Below are 22,872 nucleotides of genomic sequence, written 5' to 3'. Positions count from 1 at the left end.
GAAATCTCCTGCAGTCCGTTAAATTTCTGAGGTCAGCTGAACCAAATACGAACAGAGCAAGTAACTTCAAAATGGAGAAATTCGTCTTACAACAAGTCTCAGATATAGAAGTTGGGAATTGGGCTTTTAAGGTAAGCATTTTCCTTTGAGTGAGTTCCAGGACAGCCTCCAAAACAATACAGAGAAACCCTGTCTCAAAAAAAACCAAAAAAACAAAAAAGAAAACATTTTCCTTTGAAGGGCCACCTAGAGGAACCTGTTCTTGTCTGTGTTCTGGAACTAGCAGAAACTAATGTATCTCTATAGCCTATGCTCCCTGGATGACTTGGCATTCTTCCTGTGGTCTCACAGGTCTTCTCCACCTACATGTGTCTGTCCCTTCGTCTCTTCTTCTTTTACTGCGAGGACCATAATCCCCTTGTCCTCCCTCTTCAGCACCACTTCCTGCGGCTTCCGTTACCCACAATTTACCAAGGAGTGACAATGCAGCAGAGCACAATAGAATATTTTGAAAGATAGTTCCCACATCCATGTAGCATAAAAAATACATTACTGTAAAGAGTCTATATTTACTATTATTGATTGTGTCTAATTTGAAATAAAACATTGTTGTGGTAGTTGTGTGTGCAGAAAATCCTGTAGTCTACAGAGAGTTAAGTATTTTCCATGGCTTGGCACCCACTAAGGACTTTGGAATATCTCATTAATCACTTAAAAAAGCAATCTCTTTTGAATTATTTCGATGAATGTTATCTCCAAGATGTGGACTTCCAACAGGCTCATATTTTAAAGTTTGGAGACATTCCTAAATGTGAGAATGTCATTCAACCATGTATGCTTTTCCTTATTCACAGGTTCAAAGATTATGGGAGTAAGTCAGATAGATACCTGCACCCTTGATGGTGCAGACGACATCTGACATTAAGGCATTCAGAACAATGAGTGACAGCTTGCTCATGCAGTGTAGAAAGATGAGGGCATGTGCAGGCACCTGGAGCATGAAGAAAGGTATCTTCCATATGTATGGCTAGTAGGCTCTTAATAATTCATGGGGATGTTAAATGCAGAGGAGATGCGCCTTAAAACATGTACTATAAGGGATGTTATTATAAGTAACCTTAAATAATATGAGGGATTTTTTCTCATAAGTATGAGAAAGTTGCAATCTACTTGCTATTTCTGTGGAAAAAATATTATCAGAAAAGGGCATCAGCTGAATAGCAAATGCATTCTTTTGACCCTACCACTCCTTGCATTTCTAAGCAAATAATTCCATGGGGATTAAGTTATCATGAAGCAATTGTAAAAACATAAAAATCTATTACACCTGGTGTGTAAAAAGGAAACCATGTACTTAGATTCAAGGGGAAATTTTATTTTAAAATAACTCAGAAATGTCATGGAAGAGAAATGTCAAAAGCCAACACATCATAATCAAGAGTTGATGACAAAATACAATTTTTGTAATCTGATCCCTGTTCAGGGACTGAAGTGTCCGCTGATTCAAACAGTGACACGACATGGTGGTACCTTCTTTAGAAACTCATATGACTAGACAACAAATATTCGAAAAATATTTAGAGTTCTGAAGCGATGATAGCTTTCTCAGTAAAATCCAGAGGACAAATATCCTCCATAGAAAGAGGGGCGGAAGTAGCCATATCTATAACCACCATATCCCCCAAGACCATAGCTGGAACCATAGCCATAGCCCAGGCCACCGAAGCCACCAAGGCCATAGTAGTTGCCATAGTAGTAGCTCATTGTGTCAGTAGCTGGAGACCAGGTAAGATGCTGAAGGTGGGGTTCCTGAGAATGACTATCATCTGCTAATCCTGGACTTTTATACTTTTACAATGCATGCTTCACAAACCACATCAAAGGAAATTCCATATTTTTGGAAGTTACTGCAGAAAAGCAGTAATAATTCAATCATGCTTTATTATTAAGTATAATTCCAAAGATGCATAATAGTGCATTTTTGAATATGTTAATATGAAATGCTTATAAATGCTTATAAATATAGATTTAGGTTTACTTTAATTATGACAACATCTTTGTTATTACTCTACTTCTACATTAAAATGTATCAAACAAGCTCTCCTTTGTCAACATTTCAGATTTTGAGGGATGGTTTTTGGTTTTATTATTACTATATTTTAGTTAGCTACAATAATGTGGTTCATTAAATTACCATATATGTATATCATTGAATTAAGCTCATCATCTCTCCACCACTAACTCATTTTTTTCATCCTGCTTCTTGTTGGTCTTTCTTCTCCAAAAGTCACTCTTCTGATTTGATGTATAAAACATATCTTTGAGATGAGCTGCCTCACACACACGCACACACACACACACACAGAGAGAGAGAGAGAGAGAGAGAGAGAGAGAGAGAGAGAGAGAGAGAGAGAGAGAGAGAGAGAGAACTAGGGAGCATGTATCTGTATGTGTACACATGAATATATTTTTTTGAGAATTTGTGTATCATGAACTAGTATCTAGTTTTTGTCTTTCGAATTAAAATTAGTTTTGATCTTTTCCAAATATTCTACATTCTTTCTTTCAAAATTATTCATTCATTAACTTATGGAAAAGTTTTTGTAATAAATTAAAACATAAAGAAGATCTATTTGTGAATATATGGTTATTTTAATCCCTCCTATTCCTTGGAACTCTATGCCTAAAAATTTTAGCTACTTTTGTGTTGGTTAATATCAAATTCCACAGGGTAGATCGGCTCAAGTACAAGATGAGGTCATTTTTTCTTTATGTTCTTATCTTAATAAGACCATTCTTCCTGACCAAACATGATTCCCCAGTGTTTTTTGAAACTGGAAATGGGCATCTTCATCACAGATATTCTATTTCCTGGAAAAGGAAAATGTTGTTATTGTTCTTATACAATGCTCAGTCATCATAGTCTACAATTCTACCTACCTAGAAGAGTAGCTACCTTTCCAATTAGAGAGATGGTCAAAGGGATAATTGAGACCAAAGATTTCTCTGGACCTTACTGACGCTGTACATATATGTGTAGGGGTGAGCCCACAAAACTATCTGCCCAAAAGGGGCAGAGATATGAAGATTAGACAGATGGGCTATTTAAGGAAAGGCTTCCTCTGGAAGCCTGGCACGCTTTCTGTCCCCTCAGCTTGTATGTAAATAAATATATTATATTCCATATTGCATTGATCTCCTGCATCATATATGCCTAGATAATGTTGATTTTTATAAATAGAGAGGTAAGCATCAATCATAGAGTAGTTGTAACAACACATCTTATTAGGAGTTATGTGACTGTGGTATGCTGCTCTTGAAATTATCGGTACTTTCAAACCATGGTTGATCACAGGTGAAAATACTTCAGTGAAGGAGGGACAATAGACAATAATATTGGCCTATGTTCCTTGCCCATTTGACACTGATAACTAGTTTCTCAATCAAATACATTCAATACGTTGTTTATCTACTATACCTGTTCAAATATATTTTGGCTTGATGAGTGAAACAGGAGCAAAACCACAGAGAGGAAAGAAAATTACAGAAGGGAAAATGAAACCATGACAGCCTGATATTATGCTCACCAACTCTGCCCAAGTGGACAGGAGCTAGAGAAGAAAGATTGCACTTGGTAGAGTCTCATTTGACAACAGTGAGTGATACTAGAGCTGGCATTGGCTGGTGGCTATTTTGAGAAAAAGTGAGATTAAGGCTTCAGTGCTAACACCTCTCTATCACCCTTTGTGGTGATAGCTTTCTACTGTAGTAATCCAAGGCAGAGGTGGGCTAGGGGGTTGGCATGGGAACTGTCTCCATATGCATCACATCCTTTAGTTTGAATGCAAACTGAAAATCATCCAATGCATAAATAAAAACTACTCATGCTACTAACATAATAAAATGAAGGCATGCAGACAGTGATAATGTTCTGGATAAAGAAAGCCAATCCCCAATGTTTGGGGCATTGATCTGCATGTTCACACCCTCGCCAGCATTCCACAAAAGGCTCTCAAATATGGCATTGATAAGGAAACAAAAAAATCATGAAATGTTATTTTTAAATGGATGTTAACAAATAAGTTGTGTTTTGAATAAAATCCAAATGTCAGTATCTCCCAAAGAAAGAAAACTGTAACTACCCTACAGCCACAGCCACTAAGACCATAGCTGGTACCATAGCCATATCCTGGACCATCAATTCCATGGCCAAGGCCACTGTATCAGTAGCTTAGTATTGGTTCATTGTTTCAGAGGCTGATAATGGGCTTAATATTAATGATTAATTAACTTCATTAGAATGGATCTTAACCTCTGCTCTAAAACCTTTATACTCATGCTGGGCAAATTTGGTACCACTCTGTCATCTTTTCTCATTCTCAACTCCCTCAAAAATGTGCAAAGCGGCACAATTTCACTTCTGCTTTCAGACCTGAGAAGTTTTAACGCCACCGATGCCTGATGACATTTACTTATTTGCTTCACCTACACGTCTCAAAACAGACACTTAGTAAGTATAATTATGATCGAGTCTTCAAAGCTTATGACCATGCTAGCAGAACTTAGCTGGATTAACAGGTGCAAACTACTCTCTTCTTGCATCATTCACAACTTTTCTTTGTATCATTGTTTCTCTTCTCAACGTTGTGATCATACTTTACCCTTTGTTCATTATAATAAATCTGTGTTGGAAAGAATGTGTCAGTTGAAATATGAATGTGTATAGTCACAGCCCTTGCATTTCACGTCCTTTTGAGTGTCTCTCTCTGAGTTTCATAAAAAAAAAAAACCAAGTTCACATGTCAGAAAAAATGATGAGAATGTCTTTGTTGACCCCTGCTAAGCTCCAGAAGGAAAGATTTGTAAGCCCTAATGCCTTACTCAACTCTCAGCTCACAAAATGATTATACTAGCTCAGTGCCAACAATAACATGGGCGAGTACTGTCTTTTATAGATTTGAAGGCCCTGAAAGGTACACTGTAAGTTGAAGTGGTAATAAAGAGAGTCTTGTATTTATTTAAATGAAAGGACCAACTTTTGCCACTTTCTGAAATGGCTGTGTTTAGTTTACTTTGAGGTATTTGAAGTAGAGTAGGAAAGTATCTCTCAAAGAAGAAAAAACCACACCTTAAAGTGAAGACTATTTTAAGTATTTTGTGAATGAACACAGATAAACAAAATTAAAATCCCCTTTGGAATTCCATTAACCTAATTTTTGGGGGGGGGATTAAGACAGGATTTCTCTGTATTGTTTTGGAAACTGTCCTGGAACTTACTCTGTAGACCAGGCTGGCCTCCAACTCGCAGAGATCCGCCTGCATCTGCCTTCCAAGTGCTGGGATTAAAGGCATGTTCCACCAATGCCTGGCTTAACGGAAATTTTTTATTGTCGACATAGAGGTCTGTTTCCATGGAAACAAGAAGTTAGCCCACAAAACATGATCATAATGAAAACAATTTCACCTGGATTGGTGAAGTTCTAAATCAGAAAAACAGACTCTACCTAGGACCACCAGCTGGGCCCGCCCCTATTGGTCACTAATTGAGAAACTGTCTAACAGCTGGATCTCATGGAGTCATTTCCTCAACTGAGGCCCCTTCCTCTCTTATGACTCCAGCTTGTGTCAAGTTGACACACAAAACCAGCCGGTACAAACATATAAGTGTTTTATTTTAAAATTTCCACTGACATATTTTTAAACAAATCTTAATAATAACTATAATTATATTGTTGACATAAAATTGCACACATCAGAAAATTATGGCTTAGGCTTTGTAAGAAGTGATATCACAAAACCCTTTTCTACAAACAAACAAAAATGGAAACCAGGTTTGTTATGCCAGTGAAGACACCTTGTCAGGGAGAAGACACCGTGTTAACGCAAGTGAATTAAGGTAGTGGCAACAATTCCAAGCAGAAGTCACTGTGAAGGGACCACCCTCCTTTCTCTCTGGTATTCTACTGGAAATATTTTCTTTTTACCATTTTTTTACATGATGTGTGACTGTAGCAGGCTTCTCCGCTAATTAATTTAATTGTATGCTTGACTTTGAAGACAAAGAAAAAGGGGGGACTATTACGTCTTTAATAGGTTGCAAATTTATTCAGAAGAACTCATAAAAAAAATCAAAATCTTCAGTTGATGGAACAGGAGAGACAGCAGCTGACTAACACAGCTGGTTTAACCAGAGGGACCTTGGCAGACACCTCTCAGGGTCATGGCCGTCAAGGCTAAGGTCAAGGAACCAGAGAAACTGGCAGAAAATAGAATTTTGAAATCAAGTTTCTGTTTCCTCTGAAGCTTCGGGCTGACTCCTTCGGTACTCAGCAGTGAGGAGGTCAGGGACTGTCTGATCTCTCGAACATGACATCTGTATTTTGTACTTGTCTGTGATCCATCCTCCTGAACCACAGCCTCACCTACCAATGAGAAGCTGAGGGACTCTGCCCCCTGCTGGTAGACTGTCTTCACTGCACAGTCCCAGTTTAAGGAGAAAACAACAGAGCCTAGGACCCATTTTCAAAATCAAATACAGGCCCACCATAAAACCGAAAAAATTATTTCAAAATCCCGCTTTAATCTCCCTTTAGCTGTTTTTATAAGGCAAATCCATCTTTGAAATATATGGCAGTACGGATTGTAGTTGATGTGTTTTAATTACAAAGAGAAGAGGGCATGAAGCTGGGGGAGTGGAGTCGAAATCTGGAAAGAGAGAATGCATTTGACCAAGGTAAAGTGCATGGAACTCGCAAACAGTGAGCGAAAATATATTTATGAAACGAAATCTGTCATTATAATTTACGTTATCACACAACTGCAGGAAGTATGTCGCTAACTTAGAGTATGGAGAGTACGGATCAAGCCTTGGTTTCTTCAGAAGTCTGTCTCGAATCAGGTGTTCCAAGGGGAGATTTTGTTGAATTTGCCTAGGATTTCTGGAACTGGGTTGTTCTCTTTGCAGATTTCTGCACATAAAGTCATTGCTCCTGCTATGCTCGTTCCCCTGCTCCCTTTCTCCCTTGCCTTATGTTGCTAATAAGCTTTGAGGGTGAAAACCTCATCCTTGCTTTCTATCTTCGGGTGGAAATAGCATTTCCCCAGTTGGTACAGTAATCTTTGCCAAGCTTTTTGTAGATACATTTATCAGAATGAAGCATTCTGTTTTTAATGTGATGAAACTCTTTCTTAAAGACATATCTTGAATATTTGTCAGCTTATTTATTTGATTATTTATTTATTTGATTATTTATTTGATTATTTATTTGATTATTGAATCCCGGGGCATCTTTATTGGTTAATAGTTTGGGCTGCAGGCTGTATAAACTTGTGAACACAATAGTTACACGTTTCAGCATTTTTAAATGGAGTAGTATTAGTATTTTATACATGACAGAACTTTGAATTTCTAAGACACTTATTGGAGAATTTTGCAATTATTTTCATCAAATATACTAGATACTGTCTTTCAAAGACCAGTTTAGGCATCAAGATAGTTTTAGCCTTATAAAATCAGTGTTTTCTTCTTCTTCTTCCATTTTAATGACTGTGAAGGCAATAGTGGTATATTTATTTCTCTAAATTTTAATATTAGTGTTGTCTCTCTCTTTCTTTGCATAGTATGGTAAAATATTTATCAACTTAGCTGACTTATTTAAAAATAAGTTTTTGGTTTTACTGATTTTTACTTAACCTTGAGACATCTTTCACTCATGGCTTAGTTAGTAGTATGTTGCTTAGTTTAGAATGCTCATTCTCCAGTTGTCTTCCTGATGCTTAGTTCTATTTCTTGAGTCTGTTAGGGTTTGAGAACATATTTTGTATGATTTACATTCCTTTAAACAAGACATTTTAGCAGTCAACACCATCCTCTGTCTTACTGAACATGAACTGTGCATACAACTAACTGAATATGGCATTTGACAACTGTTAGGTCAATTTGATCAGTATATCCTCAGCAATTCTCTGACAACTTGACTGACCTATCAACGGCTGAGAGAGAATACTGGTATTCCAAGTTCTGTGTTTGCAAAACTCTAAATCCAGATGAGCTGAGTTGTGCCTGATGCATTTTGAATGTCTTTCTAGATCTACACATATTCGAAGACAAGAACTGAAACACTGGTGTTTTACAAATATGGGGTATGAACAGCTCTTTGCTACACCCAATATCCCCATTTAACCTCGACCAACATCTGTTTTCTGGATTCTATCCTCCTCCAAGCCCAAAATTAGTGCAGACAGCGTGTTTTAACTTGGTCAGTATACACATTTCATTTCCCCCCATGACTTTACTTCTTATTTCTATAGATATGGTTAACTTTTTGGATAAATTGATGTAATCAGACCATTCCTTTTTACAAGTACATTTTACTGTAATAACAATCTTGCTGTTTTCTGTTGGTTGCTTTTTAATTTTTATTCTTGTTTCCTCCTGTTCTCTAGTTTTAAGTATTTATTTTAACGACTCCATTTATCTTATATGTTGCTTGATAATTTGTGCTTCTCAAAATATTTCTATTGTCTCCTAGAGTTCATATTATTTGTGATTAAAACTCTGACTCTAAATTCAAATAAAACATAAGGCTTTTATATAAAGTAAGATTCTAAAACACAACATTCATAATTTTTTTCCTCTATGCCAAATATCACATATCAAACTTTTTTTCATTTTTAGCGAAGGTATAGCCACTGTATCACTAATATTGCTCTGAAGCTACAGTTTATAAAAAAGTGAATTAATCCATTTTACATTATTATTTTAATTAGACCAAAGCTCAGACATAACTTCCTCCCTTTTGGCAGAAAATATCCTTTAAGCAGTTGTGCTGAGTAGATTTTCTGGTAATTGCTTCCCTGGACTTGTTGTCTTTATCTTTTTGTATGACTTTTTAAAGTACATAAATTTTAAAGGAATATTTTTGCTAGTCACATTTTTTTAGTCATTAGTTGTAAGTCAAGGTTTAAGGAGGCCACATACTTACCACCTTGTTTTCTTGGTTGCTGATTAGAAATGAGTTACAAATGAGTTTTAAAACCCTTGAGTGCCTCCAATATTCACTCATTTTGTTTCAACCTCTCTCCATTTCTCTGATGTTCAGAGGGTTGGGTATGGAGTTTGGATGCACTTAGATTTAGGAGGGTGTTCATTTTTCTTTTTTTAACATAATTTTGAATACTTTCTAATTGCCTCACCTATTCTTAGAAGTACAGTTTGGGCCCCTCATTAACTGTTGAAAAAATTATTCAGTATTTCGTTTAATATTGAATCAGTTTTATTCTCAACATTTGATACATACATGTGCAGATAGATGATAGATGTAGATTTATAATCCCATATCTATTGATAGATGCGTAGATAGATAGATAGATAGACACAGATTTACAATCCCATTTATCTATTGATGTTTCTTCATAGCTTATGAATGCTTCGTTGTTTTTTGTTCTAATTTTATTTCTGTGTTCATAGATTTTTTTTTATACTTTTGACTGTTCATTGGAATTTATTAACTCCCTTACTGTTACTGACATGAATTCCAAAGGCTATCATTTTCACATTTGTGATGTTCTCAGTGCTTACCATTTCTAGTTGATTCCTTCACATTTCTCTCTTTGTCTTTTTTTTCGGTCTTTTAAAGCAGAACATACAGCATAGTATTGGTAAGGTCTTAGGTCTTAGCAAAACTTGGCTTGTTTAGAAATGGCATGCCTGCCTTCTTGCTTGGTGTAGATTTATGCTAATCTGTGTGTGGATTAGGCTGTGCTTTGCCTTTACTGCCGCCATAATTGCAGGAGTGGGGATTCTTATGGCCAATTGTAACTGACTTAAATTGCTCCTTTGCAGGGACGCCCCAGCTTGTGTTCCACACAGCACCTGTCTTTTGCAGTTCTCCCGATTGCGCTCCGCTGTTACTGGTGCTAACGTCGTTTCAGTATAGCAGAGGGAGTAATGGGAGGCGAAGATGCTGAAGTTTTGATGTTTAGCAAGGTTTGATGTTGGGACGTTAGAGAACTGCTTTCATTAGGGACCTTGGTTGTTGTTCAGAGGGGAAGACTCAGTGTCTTGAATTCCTCCCGTGTCTTTCTCCTGCATAGCTATTTGCAATTTGTCCTGGAGCTATAATTTTGAAGCCATTTTCTCCGCATTTTAAAGCATTTTCTTTTAGCTACTAAAAAGAAGAACAGCGCGGTTGGGTACAATTCCTGTAGCTGCCCTCATTCTCTTCCGTCATGGTCACAGCAGCATCCCCCAGTGTGTCCCTAGGGCAGACCTTTGCCTGGTTTTGAGAGCTTAAACCACATTTCCAGAGTTTGAGTCTTCTCTACAAATCATCCACTATTTTTGTGAGGTCATCTTGACATTCTTTCAAAGAAAAACGGGGATTATCGGAAACACTCATATCTGCCTTCTGCTGTTATAAATTTTTGGGGAGAGACGTGAATAAACTTGCAACAGAAATTACAATCCTGACAGAAAAAAAGAAAGAAAGGAAGAAAGAAAGGAAGAAAGAAAGAAAGAAAGAAAGAAAGAAAGAAAGAAAGAAAGAAAGAAAGAAAGAAAGAAAGGAAAAGAAACGATCCCATAGAATCTAGGGTAATGTGCCAATTAGCTTATCAGAGTTACTTAAGGAAGCATGGTTGACTCAAAAGCAGTGGCATCACCAAAAAGGAACCTTCCGGTGAGTGACATCTTAGGAACGCTGCATTCTTGAGCTCCCTGTTTACTTGCATGGAGCACCAACAAAGACTTTCTTTTCAGCAGCTGGGTACTGCTTTTACAATGTCAGAATGTCTTTCTGAGGCTTGCAGGTTTCTGAGAGTCCTTAGTCTTATAAATTTCAGAAAAGCATTGAGTCTTATGAGATACTCTGCTCCATCCAAGAGGTAGGAGGGGCATGTTAATTTGGAGGAAATAGATAAATAGCAACATTTAGCAAAAATATCTGATTTAATCTTGTTGACTTCTACCCAAGGGAAAAATGTGTCTTAAGTTATTTTCTTCCTAGAAACACATATCTTCAAGTTTCAGAATGCCTTTTTGTTCTTTAATTTTCTGAGTTTTCTTTAAAAACAATTGAGAAGCTGGAGAGATGGATCAGAAGTTAGGAATACTTGTGGATCAAACATAAAACCAGGTTTTGGGTCCCAGAATCCATGTGGCAGTTTATAGTAATCTGTAACTCCAGTTCCAGGGGACCTGACACCATTCATTCCCTGGCCTCTGCCCGTGCTAGGCATGCAAATAATGCACTTATAAAAATATAGGTGAAGACCTCACACACATAAAATAAAAATTAATAAACCTTCTAAATTTTCACCCTACAAAACAACTGATACTTTGCCTGCTACTGTCTTGCTAAAAATAATTTTTAAATCCCTTCAACTGGTAATATCACATTCCCTTTATTTTAACAAATATCGTTGGATCTATCATGAGAATGGCATTACTTCATAACTTTGTCTTGTCTTTATAGAAATTGATAATGATTTCTTTTGGAATTTTTCCAGTTTCTAAGTTTTACAAGCTAAAAATTTCACAAATAATTTCAAATGTTTAGAAAATTAATGGTTTCATTAAAAAGGAAATACTTCAAGTTATTTAGAAATTACTTTTCAAAATAGAAGACACCCAAGTTATACTAGCATTCATTTGGCAGAGTCAACTTTTCTTAATTATAGGAAAGTTTGAAAAAATATCTATCCATTTGGATTCAACTTCCTCAAATAAACAAGAAGATAAAATTGCTTTGAAATACAAGGTTACAAAACTCTACTTTTATAAATATTTGGACATTTAAGAGCTTAATGCAGAAAATTATATATCTACAGGAACAGTACCTATACTTACTAAAAAAATATTGACATAGTGACAATCAGAAGTAACAATGACTCTGTACATGGGAAGTTAGACAATGTTCATGTTTAATTAAAAGATAGGGCAGATGGTTTTGCAATGGTTCATCAATCAACCAAGTACATCCAATAATAAATTTGTCGAAACAAATTGAGTTAGTCTAGCATGAAACAAAGCTATCGTGCTGGAAAATTTAGCCTTTCAAATCCTGAAAAGATTGTTTTTCTTAGTTTTCTAATCCCTTGAATTCTGTTTAAAGGATGGTATGAAGTAGTTGAGATGAAGGACAATAATAAACTATTCTTCTGTTTTAACTTATAAATTTTATTAAATGGCATTCAAGTGTAAAAGACTAATGAATTATCTTCCTCAAAGACCCTAATATGTCCTTACTTGATTGTTTCCTGTTGTAAATTTATTTGATAAATAATTTTGGAGATAAGCAAAGTGTAGGAGTGATCTTACATACTTTGTTTTTCACTGAGTAAGTATTTGGAGTAATATTTTATTATACTCTTGGAAGAAATAGATTTTCTCAAGAGGTAAATAAAAGATGTAAATGAAATCACAAAATACTTAAGACCATGAAGAATATCTAAGTAATGGACATTTGAAGAAAATTTGTATTTAAACAGTCAATTTGTATAGAGAGTAAAAATCACAGTTACTTGAAATCAATTATAAGTCGTTGTGGGATAATGCCTCTTTTTTGATAATAAGGCTTTTTGTTCATGCACATTTGTGAGAGGATGTGACTTAGAACTGCAAACTCTATAGATGACAAGAACAAATGATCCTTTAAATATCGGGTTTAAAAACACCTATTCTATATGTAGGTCATTACTTCCTCCTTAGAATCCACTTCATTTGCAGAAAGACATATTTGGGATTGCAGAAAGAAATTCATGACATGAAAATTTTATATTGAATGCTCTGTTTCTATTATAACACACACACACATACATATATATACAAATATACATCACATGACTTAAAGAAAACAGATTTAAACACATAGATCACTATTATGACCCTCCTAATTGTGCCTTTTTACAAAACAATAGGTGGAACCTGTTATCCTGATGTGTGTGCGACCATACGTAGAAACAGCTTACCTACGGATTTAAACATTATTTGTTCCTTTTTTATTGATTTAAGATAACATGTGACTCTTGTTCTTATTTGATGGCAGAAGGAAAAGAAACATCAGGCAAGAAGATGTTGCTGTTCACAGGAGAACTCAGCCATATGAGGTACAGACACTGACATGCTGTGGCAACAGGTGGCAGCATCAAAGATCACCAGTCAGCTACCAAAAGCCAAGGACTGGGAAGAATTTGAACACAGGTACTTGATGGACAGGGACTCTTAAACATGATTTAACCTTGGAGTTTTGGATTCCAGTACTGAGCTAAGAGATTTCTTTTGTGTTGCCACTGAGTTGGCGGTACTCTTTTAGCTGCAGAAAGCTAAAGCCATCTGTCTTGACTCCATGGCATACACTTGAGCGCATTTATGTGCACACGTGTTGGGAGAGTAGGGTGATTTTATAATAGTTCTTGAAAAGAGTACAAGTCACCAGTTTTAATTGATTTAAAAAGCAAGCAAACAAAAACTCTAATACTACAGTATCAGAAAGTAGTATTGAAGGAATGCAATCCTGGTCTCTATTTCTGTATTGCCTGCTATTCTAACTGCCTCTTGATTTCATTGTATTATAAACATCAAATGAATATGTGTATATGGCGCGCGTGTGTGTGTGTGTGTGTGTAACTGACTAAAAGCAGTTAAAAATAATATATAATCACCTTCCTTTTTCTCAGGAGTTCATCTTCTTCAAGAAATATTTGCTGAGCTAATGCTAAGTGTCAGGCATAATTTCAGTAGCTCATATATCACTAATTCGATGTTGCTTATACACAAAGCACATGTAGTCTTTGGAGAATTTAAATTAAATCATCCTTCAAGTTGTTTCATATAACTCTCTAAACAATGGAACATACCATATATCGCTCCTATTTTTTTTATTACGAAACAGAGAGAGAAAAGACAGCCAATTAAATATTATGCCTACCTGTTCTCTTTCAAATTGGTGTTCTTCCTTTGTGTTGAACTCTTATTTTCTTTCTCTTATCACATAGTGCTATTAGAAATTTTTCTCATTAGATCTCCAAAATAAATTTGCTTCTTCCATGTAAATTAAAAAAAACCCTTTTTAAAAAACAAGGTTGCTTTATGTAAGTAGGTGTATACATTTCAAAGAAAATACACAAGGACTTAGTAGTTGAAGAAAATACTTTGAGGGCATCCAGCCTGGATATGAGAATTTGTGCCCAATCTTATGGCATCTTGTTATGCTGTATTCAGAAACGGAGGAGTAGTGCATCTGGCGTAGAAGGGAGATCAGGGAGGACTGGAGGGAGCAGAGGGAGGGAAGACTGAGGCTGGGATGTATTGTATGAGAGAAGAATAAATAAAAAGATAAGCCTTTGAAAGAAGTTCTGCTCTAGATTAGTATTGTAACATAATGTCATAAAAATATATTACAGAGCAAATAACCAGCCATATTGGCAACTTATAAATCAATATATATTAACTTACTAGAAGGTGCGGACTTTGCCATTCAGAGAAAATTACTTTTTTGAAAACTGGTCACAGGTGTGATACAATCTGTGAACTGAGCTGGGACTTCATGTGGAGTTTCAGCTAGTCTCAAAAAAGTCAGTCATAGACTGACTTTCCTCTCCAATGGCACCTGTGAGTTCATCTCCTCTATAGTGGGATGGGTACCCACAGCCACTTTAGAAGCCTCCAGAGATAGAGACAGGGCCAGGGCCACAGCAGTCTTCTCCTGAAGTCACTGCAACTCCACAAAGTCCCAGCCATTGACCAAGTCCCAGTGGCCACAGCAGGTTTCACAATAACCTAATAGAGTCAGGAGTTAAGGGTTATGTGTGATAAGGAAAGTGTTCCAGTGTATCACTACCTGCTTAAAGGTTCATATGTCTCTTAAACGAGTGTGACAGCATATATCCATGGACCTCCTGTCATGTCTTTAGTTGCGGGAGGGGAAAGATAACATCAGCTTCTGGCTCCTACTTAGGATAATTGTCCAAGTTCCAGTGAAACACACTTTCTCTATGTTGACTCTGACTATGAGATATTCCCAGAGTGCACCTGGGGTAAGAGCCTATCAGGTCCTGTAGCTAAGCATCATATCATTACTATTTACAACATTGGATACGTTGTCCATTTAAGTCAATATCATGTGAAACTATCTTATTTCATATTAAGAACAAAAATGTTGGTCACAGTTTTTTAGAATACCTAAATATAACACTTTTCTGATTTATTTCATTGGGATTTTAAGTGATTTAATTATTTTTTACTGAAATTGTCTTGCTTAAAACTTTCAGTTCATTGAAGTTCTGCCCTTAGTAATATGTGTTATTCTCTCTCAAAACTCATATAAATTAGACTCTTCTCAAATAATTGGCAGTAAATTGAACATTGAATATCTTCATGTAATTCACTAAATTAATCAAAAGTATTTGAGCAAAGTTATATAATTGCTCTTTTGAAACATGACTGTGGTTCTCCAAATCAACAAACAAGAGCAATGAGACATTATTTGCACAACAAGACTGTTATCTTGAAAAATAATCTGTATATTTCCATTTACAATGTGTTCTGCTTGCTAGAACCTGGTAGGTACAATCTCAATTAAGTGGAATGAAGATTATTCACCATCAGTAAAGGTAGATAAGACCATTCTTCTATTTGTCTGCAAATGGGACTTTAGCTTTAAGATTAATTTTATAAAAAACATTGAGAATAAAAGGACCTGAATTATCTGTGAATATTACTCTTCATGTTTTTTAAAAGATAATATCAAATTGTATTTATATTGCTGGTGAGTTAAAAGATTTTTTGCATTCAAATCATTAACTACAAAAATGATTTTTTGCATCAATTTGTTTACAAATGCAATAAGTGCTCATTGTTCGTTTCTTGGTGGAGGTAGCAGTTTCACAAACCTTCATCTGTCTAAGACATCCATAAACAAGCCTCCAAGCAGTTGGCCTCCCCACCTCTAACACTGCATGTCCTAAACCACAATTATGCTTCTTTCTCACACACAACAGTAACCCAAGTGAAATAAAGTGTATGAAATAACCAAATATCTTTGACCTGAAGTAGAGATTCAAAGAAACGTCAGACTGGCCAATTTTAATGGTAGCAATTTAATTTGAAAGACATACTCCCACAAAATAGTATGTGTGCATGACTATGTGTGTGTTTGAATGTGTAGAGTCAGGAACTGAAGTGATAGATTTATGTGTGCTAAGCTACACTGAATTGCATGATCAGTCTACTGTTTTAAAAAGATGTATTTTTTCCAATTAGTAATCACAAAATTATAAATCATGATAGTAATTTCTTCACAATGAAATCAATGACTTAAAAACACTTTGATACACATTTCCTTCTCTAGTCTTATCAAAACTCTTCTAAATATTTGCTGAGAAATCCAATACTCTTCATTTTGCAAACCTACTTTGCATTTATGTAATTAAAGACAGCATCAGAAAGTAAAACCATGTTCTATACTAAGAAAATATGTTTTCTTAAGATTATATAAACAAATGAGGTTCTGTGTGAATTACCACTTCAGTTTTCATTCAGGCCTTCTGGGAAATCTATTAAAACTCACCTTTCTGACTTATAAGCATGACACTTAAAAGCACAATTGATCTCCATACAAGATTTGGAAATGACTGTGACAATAATCTCATTGTTCATTTAATAATTGAACACTGTTATTGAAGATGCAGTAAGTCCTAACCAATAACATTTAGATCACAAAACTCAAATACAGTTTCTTTCTTAATCACCATACGTGAAGCATCTTGGCTGTGTCAGGCACTCTGTGAATGTAGAGGCTTTGTGAATACGCTGAATTCAAGGCCTATGAAATCTGCTGTAGAAGCAACCCATTTCCTCTGCTAACCTAAAAGTCATCACTATTGTGAGTGCTAATAAACCCATTGTGAATTTCTTCAACCAGCAGACAATCATAGATAACTCATTTTAGAACTGAATTATTTTCCACAGTAAGACATTTAATTTAGTGCCACAACACTTTGACACACTCAGCTGATGTTTTTCTTAGTAGCATACATTCACCTGAATCTTAAAGGCATAGAAAGTGTATTTTACTCAACGTGCTTCCTCTATTTCTGTGCATAAGAGGGCATGATCAGCAATAATCACAATGAGATTTGATTGATGAATAAGAAATTCATTTGCCTCTTTTTCCTCCATTGTGTAAAATTTTTAAATTGTAAATGATTACAAGTATTCCTGCAGCCCAGATTTTTTCAAGAAATAATATATTACATACAAAGTACCAAACCAGATGTGGTGGCTCACACCTATAATCTCATTGATTGGGAGACTGAGACCTGAGAATTTCTATGACTTGGAGGCCAGACTGAGCTACATTCACCTCCTGACTGCTAGAATTAAGGGCTTGCAATGCCACACCAAGCTCATATGCTGCTGGGGATCCAACCCAGGGTTTTGTACATGCTAGGCAAACACCCTACCAATGGAGCTACGTGTCCACCCCTTGGAATTGCTTCTTTCATTTTTTAATATTACATTGTAATTAAATCATTTTTCTCTGTTGCGGGATGTTCTAACCATACTTACCACACTCAGACACTCTAGAGGCTGACAATAAACTTAAACCTTGAATCAGAAGGCGGAGTCAACATTCAGCTGGCCAGAATTAACCATAGAGTCAGTTTTTGGCTGACTCAGATTAGGATAGAGAGACACAGGAAGGAATAGGGAGGGACTTAGAAAGATTCATGGGCCTTTTGAATCTGGAAGTATGGAGAGTCAGGGTCAGTCAGCGGATCATTTCACCGAAGCTCTTTGAATCTATCAGGTTTTTACCCCAATATCTGACTTCCTAGTTTTACTTATTAATAGACTAATGTAAATAATTGCCTTACTTCCCCCTTCCCCCCCCTCTCAATACCATACACCACCACTTACTTTCTTTCAAATCCATAGCCTCTCTTTTCATTAATTGTCACATACATGTATATATGTACGTACATATATTCCTAAATATAATTTTGTAAGTCATGTATACACTATATAAATTAGTGGTATAGCATATACCAAAAGTGTCTATATCAAACATCAAAATTAGCAACAAAAATGCAAATCTTAAACAAAAGTATCAAAGAGCACAAAGTGGTAAGTATAGTGAGTGATAAGTTTATTGATCAGTCTTCTTCAGTCATTCCATGCTATACCAGATAGCAAAACATGAATTGTTCATAAATATATAAAATTTTATCTTTCAACTAAATATAACCACAAATGAGATGTATATGGTACAGTTTTCCAAGGCAGAGGGGGCATCATAGAAGAGGGGTGGAAAGATTGGAGAGAACTAAATAAGAAACAAACCACAAGTGCATTTAGTAAGGGGAGGGAAATGTAGTTAATATTATTAAGTAAATGTTATCTGCACATCCCAGTGGGAAAGTGATGTTGCAGTCCATTGTTTTGATGTTACTCTCTTGCAAATCTTCTCGGTCTACAGAGCCTTTATACTTTCTCAGGTGGCATTGTGTTGAGAGTGAAAGTTATCCAAGTGCTAGGATACAAATGTTGCTCCCCCAGAAGAAGGTGAGAGGAGAAAAGATATTCAGAAAAGTTATAATTCAGGCAGGGGTATATTTCAGTTGGTTGACTCATTGATTAACATGAAGCCCTGGGTTGGTTCTCCAGCACGCTGTGTACCTGGTAAGGTAGTATTTTCCCATATCCCAGCATGGAAGGGTGGTGGCTAAGGGATGAGGCATTCAAACACATCCTGGGCTAGAGACCTCATCCATAAAAGAGAGAGTTGGGGAGGGAGGGAGGAAGGAGAGGCTGTAATCCAAAATCACTAAGACATTCAGTTAAAACAGAGTTTTCCCTAAGCGATTTTGAATAATATAAAATTTGCAGTCCTAGTATATACCTAACAAAAACATTACCTAAGCCTGAACCTCAGAAAACTAAACTGGAAAATGCATTCCAGGTATTTTTAGTTCAGAGATTTCCAGAGTTTATATTAGACTAACAGCACATTTTGGGCATCAGGAGCCTCACACTACAAAACTGAAGAGTGAATTAAGTGAACTCTCTTCTTAAGAGGCAGATCTGGGTCTGGTCTGCAGTATTCAAAACTGAATCGGTTATATGTAAAAGACATTATGAAACTGAAACTTCAATGTGATGTTCATGGAATTTGTATAGTACCCTTTGAATGCAATATAAATTTTCACAGACAAATGTTTTTGAATTCTTTTTTTTAAAGATTTGTTTATTTATTATGAATACAACATCCTGCCTCCACGTATGTCTGCACACCAGAAGAGGGCGCCAGATCTCATTACAGATGGTTGTGAGCCACCATGTGGTTGCTGGGAATTGAACTCAGGACCTCTGGAAGAGCAGCCAGTGCTCTAAACCTCTGAGCCATCTCTCCAGCCAGTTTTTGAATTCTTAATCAAGTCTTAAACATAACAATGCACAGGTATGTTCCTGTTATCCCTGATCTTTCCAGGACCTTTATCATGAAGGGATGTTGGATTTTGTAAAAGGCTTTTTCAGCATCAAATGAGATGATCATGTGGTTTTTCTTTCACAGTTGGTTTATATGGTGAATTACACTGATAGATTTTCGTATATTGAACCATCCCTGCATCCCTGTGATGAAGCCTACTTGATCATGACTTTTCTGATGTGTTCTTGGATTTGATTTGCTAGTATTTTATTGAGTATTTTCGCATCAATGTTCATGAAGAATATTGGTCTGTAGTTCTCTTCCTAGAGTTGTGACTTTGTGTGGCTTGAGTACCAGAGTAATTGTAGCCTCATAAAAAGACTTTGGCAATGAACCTTCTGCTTCTATTATGTGGAACACTTTGAAGAGTATTGGAATTAGCTCTTCTTTGAATTTCTGGTAGAATTCTGCACTGAAGCTATCTGGGCCCTCATCCAGTAGCTTATGGAAGCAGAGACAGACACCCACAACTAAACACTGATATAAACTCCTGGAACTCAGTGACAGAGAGAGAGGACTGAGGAGCAAAGGGGTCAAGACTGGGCTTGTTTTACCTAGAAACAGTTTGGTCTACAGAGCGACTTCCAGGACAGCCTCCAAAACAATACAGAGAAAAACCCTGTCTCAAAAGACCAAAAAAGAAAAAAGAAAATCATTAGTGTAGGAGCTGAAATAGATGGCTCAGCAGTTAAGAATACTTGTTGCGCTGGGCGGTGGTGGCGTATGCCTTTAATCCCAGCACTTGGGAGGCAGAGGCAGGCGGATCTCTGTGAGTTCGAGGCCAGGCTGGACCGACAGCCTCCAAAACAACACAGAGAAACCCTGTCTCGTAAAACCAAAAGAAAAAAAAAAGAACCAATGAAAACAAAAGACACATGAAAGTAGACATGCTTTAACTCCTCATATACCTTCATATACTCACCTTTATAATGGTGTCCAACACAGGGAGTCAAAAAAGCAGGTATAATTTGAATTAAATTTATTATTAAAGGAAGTATTATTGAAGCAAAACATGAACTCTGATACAAAAGGCTAACCTCTACACTTTAAGCCCATATTCTAGTTTATAGTGTAGTTAAACAAAATGATAGGTTCTTGTTTGTTGGGTCAGCAAAACATGTTTATTTAGGATGAACTTAAATTTTAGAACTTTTAGAAACACAACAAATGTTAGTGGCTGAATATGATATATGAATCCATAAATTCAATGCGGGAAGAGTCTAGATTTTTCCGGAGTAATCGAAGACAAGTTCCTTTCAGAGCTAGAAGTCAATATTCCATAGTTGTCTTCTTTGTAACAAAGGGAACATTTTCCTCTCAAAAGACAGGCAAGATAAGGAAGACAGTCTGAAGACCAGCAGTTCACTCAGTAGAAGCTGGAGAACCCATATCCTCCATAGCATGAAGGGCGGCAGCAGCCATACCCGTAGCCTCCATAGCCAGAGCCGTATCCGTAGCCTCCATAGCCAGAGCCATATCCGTAGCTTCCATAGCCAGAGCCGTATCCGTAGCCTCCATAACCACAGCCACAGCCCAGCCTGCGGATGCTGTTACATCCACAGCCATAGCCTCCATAGCCATAGCCCAGGCCTCCGTAGTAGCCGCTGTAGTAGCTCATGGTATCAGGAGAGAGGAACTGTTTTGCACTGGAGATGAATTGAGTGAGGTGTGTATATGCCTAGCTTTCCTGAAAGCTTTTATACCCTGTGTTGAATACAGTAAACAGGGACATGTGATCCCATCTCCTTGCAACAGAATAATTTCAAGTCTATAAATTCATTTAAATAGTTTCTTTGTTACTTAACAAAAGGTCCACACTTCTATTAAGGAATTGTTAGTAATCATTATTTTTTTAATGAGTTTGCATTCCAGTAAAGGAAATGCTTCCAAGATGAAAAATGATTTTACCCTCTTCAAAGGCCAAGCCAATGTTTCAATTAAAATCTTCTAATCTGGTTGATAGGTTCCAGGAACCTTGTAATTATGCAACTTCGGAGTGCTTTTCTTTTTAAATTACATTCCATTGTTTTATCTAGCCATCATTCCTAAAGCTCAGGCTTCTTGCCCCCAGGTACTTGGGGCATCACCAAAAGTCCTTAGTGCTTGCCAAATAGTCAAATTTAAAGGAAACATAATTTTTGATCCATTTGAATTTTTTTGACATCAGCACCATCAATTCTTTGTCAACCTTCTTTCTCTTAATTTCTATAATACCCAGCTAGCTCCTCCTCTTAGCCTTTCTCCAATTCTTACTGATCCCCTAGCTCTGACAGTGTATCCATTCCTTCTCAATCAAGTGATAGCGTTATCAAATGGGATTCATTAAGTATCATTTATTAATTTGTTAAATTTGTTCTTTGACAACTGCACACATGGATATAACATTCCATTGCTCTTACCCCACCCTTTCTTATGTCCTACTTGCCACTGTCAATGGTCCTTCCTTTCTACAAATCTCTTTTCCACATCAGCTATTATTCCTTTTAGAAAATATGATTACATTGTGAGTTTACCTGTTGTGTGCTTTACCTATTTTGTTCATGGATATGCACTCGGTTTGTGAAGTGAAACTTCTAAGTGAAATCCCAGTTGTTTTCTCCCTTAAGCCTACTACTTATCATTTGTCTTCTGTCACTTTTAAATTAGTGAAAAGATCTCCCTGCCCCAGGGAGGCTTCGCCTCTGATTTGTCCTACAAATGATTAACATTCTAAAAGACAAGTCTTCAAATTTCCTTTCTATATTAATCATTGGGAAAATGGTTAATTTCTTTAAATTCACCAGCAACTTTATTCCTCACCAATCAAATACTTCTCTGTCTTCGCACTTGTGATCCATGTTATCTCTTCAGCTCCAAGGTAAGCAATTGCTGACAATGTGAGACATCAACCTTCTGTGACATCACAGGCATAAGTCGGGTGACTTCCTCTGGAATCACCAGACACTGCTGGCAGGAATACTATTCTATCCCTACCTTCCAAACATAGCCAAGCATTCACCTTCCTTAGAAACATCTCAACTGTATGTGTGGGAGCTCCCACCCCAGTATCTTTAGAATAACCTATGGAGTGCTACCAGACACCCAACACACAGTCCTATCCTCCTTTCTCATTAGATTTTAGAGTGGTACTTGAATGTGTCCCTGCCTTAGCCAATAAGCGTCTGTCATATCTGAGGAATTCTATAATATATTGCTCAAACATTATAAGTGGTAGTTTCTGCTTGATTGATTAAAATGCATGGAAGTCCATAAGAGTCACAAATTCTATGATCTCTGACCTTAGTGTGACATGGAATTGCATCTTTTGTACTTCACACTGTTTATACCAGTAAGATATGTTTAGGATAATATACTTAGAACTTTTTGTTTTATTATGCATAAC

General features: G+C 36.5%; 2 protein-coding genes across 2 annotated transcripts; both read right to left on the bottom strand.

Annotated features, from left to right (window-relative positions):
• Positions 1-1,605: 1,605 nt before the first annotated feature.
• LOC121142055 (keratin-associated protein 19-9b-like) lies at positions 1,606-10,690 on the bottom strand. Its single transcript, XM_040751437.1, has 2 exons — positions 10,674-10,690; positions 1,606-1,759 (listed from the first exon to the last, which is right to left on the bottom strand). The coding sequence occupies exons 1-2, from the start codon at positions 10,688-10,690 to the stop codon at positions 1,606-1,608; spliced, it is 171 nt and encodes a 56-aa protein (XP_040607371.1).
• A 9,892-nt stretch (positions 10,691-20,582) lies between these two features.
• Positions 20,583-22,359, bottom strand: LOC121141750 (keratin-associated protein 16-3-like). Its single transcript, XM_040750279.1, has 2 exons — positions 22,290-22,359; positions 20,583-21,194 (listed from the first exon to the last, which is right to left on the bottom strand). The coding sequence occupies exon 2, from the start codon at positions 21,106-21,108 to the stop codon at positions 20,857-20,859; it is 252 nt and encodes an 83-aa protein (XP_040606213.1). The 5' UTR covers positions 21,109-21,194; positions 22,290-22,359; the 3' UTR covers positions 20,583-20,856.
• Positions 22,360-22,872: the final 513 nt, after the last annotated feature.

This window comes from Mesocricetus auratus, unplaced genomic scaffold (assembly GCF_017639785.1).
Source record: "Mesocricetus auratus isolate SY011 unplaced genomic scaffold, BCM_Maur_2.0 Super-Scaffold_100008, whole genome shotgun sequence".
Taxonomy (NCBI): domain Eukaryota; kingdom Metazoa; phylum Chordata; class Mammalia; order Rodentia; family Cricetidae; genus Mesocricetus; species Mesocricetus auratus.
This window is presented reverse-complemented; position numbering and strand designations above follow the sequence as displayed.

Coding starts and splice junctions, on each gene's coding strand:
- LOC121141750 (XM_040750279.1), bottom strand. CDS start 21,108: ATGAGCTACTACAGCGGCTACTACGGAGGCCTGGGCTATGGCTATGGA.